The sequence below is a fragment of the Lagopus muta genome, chromosome 1 (assembly GCF_023343835.1).
Source record: "Lagopus muta isolate bLagMut1 chromosome 1, bLagMut1 primary, whole genome shotgun sequence".
NCBI lineage: Eukaryota > Metazoa > Chordata > Aves > Galliformes > Phasianidae > Lagopus > Lagopus muta.
The window spans coordinates 178125776-178132928 of record NC_064433.1 but is presented as its reverse complement, the minus strand read 5'-3'; the positions used below and the strand labels follow the sequence as shown (position 1 = coordinate 178132928).

At 49.7% G+C, this 7153-nt stretch overlaps 1 protein-coding gene across 1 annotated transcript; it reads left to right on the top strand.

The window, feature by feature from the left end:
• The first annotated feature begins 1121 nt into the window (after window positions 1-1121).
• Window positions 1122-6946, top strand: C1H11orf87 (chromosome 1 C11orf87 homolog). The gene is made up of 2 exons (XM_048935506.1): window positions 1122-1233; window positions 1497-6946. The coding sequence occupies exon 2, from the start codon at window positions 1636-1638 to the stop codon at window positions 2098-2100; it is 465 nt and encodes a 154-aa protein (XP_048791463.1). The 5' UTR covers window positions 1122-1233; window positions 1497-1635; the 3' UTR covers window positions 2101-6946.
• The last annotated feature ends 207 nt before the right edge of the window (window positions 6947-7153 follow it).

Sequence of the window (7153 nt, the reverse complement as noted above, 5' to 3'; positions counted from 1 at the left end):
GAAGAGGCTGACTGCAGCTTCACCACAACCTCCTTTCAGGCAGTTGCAGAGCACAATAAGGTCTCCCCTGAGCCTCCTCTTCTCCAGACCAAACAATCCCAGCTCCCTCAACCACTCCGCACCAGACTTATGCTCCAGATCCCTCACAGCTTTATTGCTTTTCTCTGGACACACTCCAGGGCCTCAATGACTTTCTTGTGAGAGCCCAAAACTGAACACAGTACTCGAGGTGTGGCCTCACCAGCACCCTGTACAAAGGGACGAGCCCCTCCCTGCTCCTGCTGGCTGCACTATTGCTGACATAAGCCCACAGCAGAAGGCTGGAACTAGATGAAGATTATTTTGAGGTCCGTTCCAACCCAAACCATTCTACCACCCTTGACATTGGCCTCCTTGGCCACGTGGGCATAGCGCTGGCTCACATTCAGCCTGCTATCAGCTAACACCCCAGATCCTTTTCCTCCTGGTACAGGCTTTCCCCCAGGCTTCTCACGTGGCCCCAGGCCAGCAGAAGACAGCCTCTATTTTTCCTTGAAGTCCTGTTTCTGCCACTGATGCCATAGTGACCCTGCTCCCGGCTCCCTGTCAGAGCACAAGCATGGGACTGAAGGCACCCACTGGGCTCCGAGCAGTCATCCACAACCCCACCGCTGTTCCTTCTGGAAAACTGAGGAGCTTCATCCTGAAGGTAAATATCTTTTTGGCCCCGTATGTCTAGTGAAAGCATTCTTCAAATCCCAAGGTCTCTTCTATTTGGGAACCAGTTGATTTTTAGCTGAAGCACGCTCACGGGCAGCCCACAACCCCGCTGCACACGAACACCCCGCCGCGCACGGAGCCCCGGCCACTTCTGCAGACACCGCGGTCCCGGCTAGCCAGCACACGCCGGCCCCGGGGGCGGCACGGCGGGAGGGCCGGGCGCCCGGAGGCAACCTGTGGGAGGCGGCGCGCCGGGGCGGGCGCAGCCCGCAGGGGGAGGTACGGGACAGCCGCCCGCCGCCAGGAAAGAACGCGTCCCCGCGGCGCGGGCCGGCACCCGATCGGCACCCGAGGCCCCGTGCCCGCGGCCGTGCGAGGGGAGGCGGCGGCCCGGCGTGACGTCAGGGGCGGGGCGGTGCCAGGCTGCGGGCGGCGCTCCCGAAGCGGCTCCGCTCCGCGCCCTCACTCCGCGCTGCCGCAGCCCCCCAGCGCCCGCGGCGCCCGGGCGCTCCTTCGCCGCCTCTGCCGCCGCAGGTAATGGGCTCCCGGGGGCGGTCGGCTCGGCCTGCGGGCTCCGGTCAGCGGCGGGCTCCCTCCCTCGCCGCCGCCGCGGCAACTAGTTGGGGCGAGCGGTGCGCGGGGTGTCCGCCTCTGCCGCCCCCGCCCCGTCCCGCGGCTCGGCTCCGGCCGCCGGCGTTGGCCCCGTGGCGGGGCGCGGGCCGGGGGCTGCCGCAGCGGTGCCCGGGGCGGGGCGGCGGGCAGGGTGGGCAGCGCTGACGGTCCCGCTCCCTTTGCAGGCTGCTCGGTCGCGTTTAGAGCCAGTGAGAGGCTGTGCCGGCGGCACCGCGGGCATTGCCGGGAGCGAGCCCGGCCCCCACTGAAATTCCGGCGTCTTGAGAGAGGGGAGGAAGATCCTCGTCTTCCGAAGCCTCCTCAATGAGTGCCAAGCTCTCCAAGGAGTTGAGGCTGTCGCTGCCGCCTTGTCTCCTGAACAGGACGTCTGCCACCTCGAACGCCAGCAGCACCTGCATCACGCAAGTGGGTCAGCTCTTTCAGTCTTTCTCCTCCACCCTCGTTCTCATCGTCCTCGTCACCCTCATCTTCTGCCTCATCCTCCTCTCCCTCACCACCTTCCACATCCACAAGAGGAAGATGAAGAAGCGGAAGATGCAGAAGGCACAGGAGGAGTATGAGCGGGACCACTGCGCCCGCAGCAGCAGCGGCAGCCGGCACCCCGCACCGGGAGAGACCCCCCCGGAGAGAGACAGCCGTCTGGGAAGACCCCCCCGGGACTCGGAGATCCAGCGGCCCCCCCCCATGGCAGCCCCCAGCTCCCAGCCGGCACAGGCAGCTTTGGACACAGCTGGCGTGGGGCTCTTGCAGACGGTGATTTTGTCATGATGGTTTAGGGGAACCCGGGAGAAGGCACCTTTGTAAATACCGGAGTGATTATTCTAGTCCTCAAAGAAGAAGAAAACATTGCTAATTCTAATGAACGAACAAGCCCATGATCCAAGCGCATGACAGATCACATCGCGTTTCTCATTGACTGTGCAAGGAAAGGATGCGTCTTTGTGCTGGAGAAGGACCTGCACGCAGCGACCATATACCTAGCCTGGAGGAGAGAGTCAGGGACAGGGATCCCTTTTCCCTAGATATTGTTACCTCCAGGGCTGGGGTGATCCCACTACTGGATCCCCCCCTGCCCCCGTTGTCACACTGCATGGCGTGGCTGGGGTGTGGAATGGGGGTAGTGGCAGGTCTGGTGGGTGCATTGGGACCCCCCCTGTCTTCTTGGAGCAGCTCTCTATTGTGCTTGGATCTGTGCCCCTCGCCCACCCTTCTTGCTTCTCTCCAGGACTGGATCTTGTTTTGTGTAACACCCACCCCAACTGGGTTTAGGTGAACTGCAGTGCCCTGCGGCCCCATACTCCAGCTGCAGCTTTCCTCTCCCCCCCAGCATCCATCATCTCTAAATGCCTTCCCCATGACACAACCCCCAAAACCACTGCCATTCTGCGTGGTGGCATGAGGTGATACACCTCAGGGGGAAGATGGCCTTGTTCCTCCTGGGGGTCCCAAAACAAACCCTGTTCTGCACCAGGCATCCTGCTCCAACCCCGCTGCAGTTAAAGCTTCACCTCCCAGCAAGGAATCCTGCAGCAGAACGGGGCTAGCTTCTACTTTTTTAGACTGATACATATTTTTACCCCTTCTAATCTAGCAAGCAGTTAAGGACAGACAACACTTTAAATTTCTTGCCTCTCCTCTTTTGAGGAACTAACCAGACAGTTGTGCAAAATACCAGCTCTTAATGCCCAGCAGGTATTTATTTTGGAAGTATGGTTTCTCCCTAGCAAACAGCGGTGGCTTTTGTCAGTGGTGGGCAGGTGCGGTGCTGCTGGTGCTGTGTGTGCTGGAGGAGCGTGGGGCAGCGTCCGGTGCAGCTTTGTTTAGTGATTAAATCAAAGCCCATTCCTTGAAGGTGCCTTAACAGAGTGCCGTATCCGAACTTTGAAACATCTTGTGTGGTATCATAGCAGAGGCAGATCTCTGCTGTGCATGTTAACATCTGAAGAATACAGCGAAGGAAAAGTAATCCCGAGGGATTTTCTAAATTTTTTTTCCCCCCGTATCCTGGCATTCAGAGTGATGAGTGATTTGATGAGGTAGCTGTAGCCCACAGGTTGTAACATTCTGCTGTTCTCTGCCCCCTGGTGTGGCTGCTGGGTTGGAGAGCCTTTGTGCTGACAGCACAAAGGTGAAAAGAGGAAAGGGTGCTACAGTACTCTATAGTCCATGGACAGCACCAATATGCAGGGGTTTCAAGGCAGTGCTTCTCTTAACCCTGTCTTACCCCTTTGTGATCTTGCCTGGTGGGAAATTCCTGTTGGGTTTCAATGCGTGCCTCCAGCATCCAGCTCCAGGAGCTGTTCTACCAGCTGAGGTTGGTGCAGAAATGAACACGGTGTTGGTGGTGTGGTGAGGTGGGAGTGATGGCCGATGCTCCCTGGTGTGACCAGATGCTAACGGCTACTGCTCTGTTGTTGGGCAAGGAAATGGGCTTTGTTTTGTTTCCCCTAATAAAGAATGCATGAACTTTTGTGTTTAACCTCCTTATGCAACCGCAACACAGTATTGCACCATAGGGAATAGATTTAGGACAGTGAGAAGTGTTCAGTGAACAGTAACGGAGCTTCTTGATCGTGATCTCCACTAAATAGAGATATTATTTTCCCCTTTATTTTGTGCCTTTTCTTAAAAATCAGTATATAATTTTGAGTTTTATAAAAGCAATAAGATGTTCCAAATCACTCCAGTGCATTTCTGGTTGATGGTTTCACTTCTTTAGCGTCTCTAGTCAGACACTTTTCCTTCTGCCTTATGCACTCAAGGCATGCAATAATTCCCCAGAAGTGTACTGCTTGTCACATCTCATTGCAGTTATAAAATTGCCCTATTTTTGAGGAAAAAAAAAAAAGGATGGAAATATATATATCTTTATACATATTATGGATATATAGATATATATATTATTTATATAATCTCATGACACTAAGAATAGCAGCAGAAATGTAATGAATTAAAATGTTATCATGTAAACCTCTATCCTCTGTTAATTAGGTTTGATTTAATATTTTAATATCTCTGTATTTATGTAAATCTGTGTAAATTATGTGGTCTATAAGTAAAATTTCATACTGACTTTAATTTTTTCAGAACTGTGAGCTTCTTGTGGTGTCATTCAAGGTCTTGCATTTCTAAAGTTAAATTCTACAGGATGTGAGAAGTTATGAATTCCTGTTATCACACAGAAATGCTGCAATAAGGCTCATGTGTACTCCCAGTGCATGACCCTACCTTGAAGTATTGTGAGCTTACAAGGTTTCATTGAGCGGTCTCAGGAGATCTGGTTGATACAAGCAGGGCACGTAGGTTTTCATTTTCATGAAACAATAAGCGATCTAGGGAATAAATGTGGATTTTTAAAACAGAGTTTATGCTTGGAGGTTCTGTCAAATCAATTGCTTCAAAGCCCTACAGCTACAGCTAAATTCCTGCACTTAGCATTCAGTATTAATAAGGCTGATGCTTCTTCCCTTTCCCCTCCTACTTAAACTAGAAAAGTGTAGGAAATTGTTCATATTTCTAAAGCATACATTTTCAGCTAACTGTGAAACTGCCCAGAGGGTTTTGAATCTACATATTTTATGCAAGTGTAATATCTATGTATCTGTATCCATATATTTAACTATTTTTGTGTAACCTTTTCTACGATATTTGATAGAGATGCCGGGTATGTGCCATTCTCGTACGTAAGGAAGGATTTATACTCTGTCAATATGGACATTCTTTTTCCTGTGAACTGTTAGAAATTTGCACTGTTTTTTGGCAAGTTAGGATGAAGCCTGGACAGCTGGAGAACAGACCGTCCTTCCTCTGGTGAGGTCCATATCCTCTGCCTGGATTTTCCTGCTTCGAAATCAGAATCAGGGCCTGCTGCCGGACAGCATCTTGCTATAAGAAGGAGTGCTGTGGTGGCCCGGCCCAGTTGTCCCGCTGAAGGAGCATGACTGCTGCTACTGGGTGCATAGGGCTGCTCGCAAACTGGGTCCCAACAAGCTGATGGTTCCTCATCCTGCAGAGCGTCCCTGGAGCTGCTGCTTATCTCAGCTCCAGCAGAGAGCATCCACCACCTGCAAAGGGAGATGGAGCCTGCCCATCGTCCACACAATGGGTGGTGGCATCCCACAGCCCTGCTCTGTGCCCAGCACTGTGCTTCGGTGGCAATGGGACTGTTGTGTATGAGGGCCGGGATCCAGAGCTGTGGTCAGCTCTGCTTGGACAGACTGACGTGTGTGTGTGGATCCTGTGTACGTGGTGGGCAGAGAGAGTCATTTCATTCACATCTTTCGGTCCAGCATTTCTGCTGCGGGGGGGCTGTCTGCTGCAAAAGTAATCTCGGAGATGAGATTTGCTAGCTCATCACCCAGACACGTTTTAGCTTTTGATAAATCTGCCCCAGACTTACATCTGTGTATACGTGGGTATATATCTCAAAAGATCTGCTAGACAAAAAGCAAAGAACAGAGATAACAGAGATTCCTCCTTATAGGCCAAATTGTCTTTTGACTAAATTTTTTTTTTAATTTTTATTATTTTTTCCCTTTAGTTTTTAATTAATTTTAAAAGCTACGCTCTTCAATGTAAATAGCAAGTTATTACGTGAGTAATGTTTTCCACAGCATTTCTGAGTAGTTGCTATCTTGTTTCTGGAACTCTGTGCCCAGTGTTTTGAAGCAACTGTGTTTTTCTTGTTCTGTTGTTATGAGTGCAACTTTTATGTAGGAAAGAAAAAGAACATGATCTAACTCCTTAGGACAGGACTCGATTATTGCAAATCTAATCATAGGTCTCGGTTACTCTTTTCTTTCTAGTAGTCATTTCTCTGCACGTTTGTATTTTTTCTATGGGTAGTTGAAACCCTACATTTTAATAAGTACGCAAGGTATGGAGGGTAACATCAAAAATGAAATAAGAAAATTTCTTTTTCCTCTTTTGTGTAAATAGCAAAATTTATAATGACTTAGACACCGTTTCATTACAGTTCTCATCTACATAGAAGTTGGCATGACTTGTATACAAACCTTTAACAGCGTTTTACTTTAAGTATTAGAACTACTTTTATCCAGGACTGACTTTCTCATCTTTCTGGTATCTGACTCTTTTTTCCACTGAAGCCACATTTTCCATCTGATCACTGAATAAATTCCTAGTAGAACAGAGCGTCTTTCTGTTTTCAGTGTTTTACATGTAGTTCTCTGGTCCATATCCAGCCAAACTCCACAGCACAGCAAATGTGCTATGAACTTGTGAAGACTGGAAGGTGTAGGAGCCCTGTGGGGAGAGCTGACTGTCCTGCAAGCACACAGGTGCAGTTCCTGCCGAGGTAGAGGGAAGCCTCTCCATCCACTGCCTGACTGGGTGAATGGGGATTCCTTGCTGCCTCAGCAGACAAATATCAGTCTCCTTCATGACACTGTTTCTCCAAAACGACATTTTCTATATGACAATGGATCTCATTTTGTAAATTACCTGTAATATTTCTCATTCATGTCAAAGCAGGCTTCATTGCTCCACTGGTACTGTATGTTTTCTGTGGATAACTAGAGTCATTTGTTTTCCAGCCCGGTACCTCCACAAGCATCAATTTTGTATGAGTTAGGAAATAAATATTTGGTCAGAACACTGTCAGTAGAAATTGTCTTTATTTATATTTTCTGATTATCCAGTTGGCTTTTCTTTGTTGTTTTCTTCTTTGAAATGGAGCAATATAATCTGTTCATTATTTTACTTTTTTAAAGAGGACAAAGATTTTTAAGCAAGCACTGCAAAACACCCAGAGAAAAAAATCACATTGTAGAGCAGAACAAGATCATACTGGTTTTGTTGG

What these genes read in the sequence shown, in the direction of transcription:
- C1H11orf87 (XM_048935506.1), top strand. Translation starts at nt 1,636, where the DNA reads ATGAGTGCCAAGCTCTCCAAGGAGTTGAGGCTGTCGCTGCCGCCTTGT.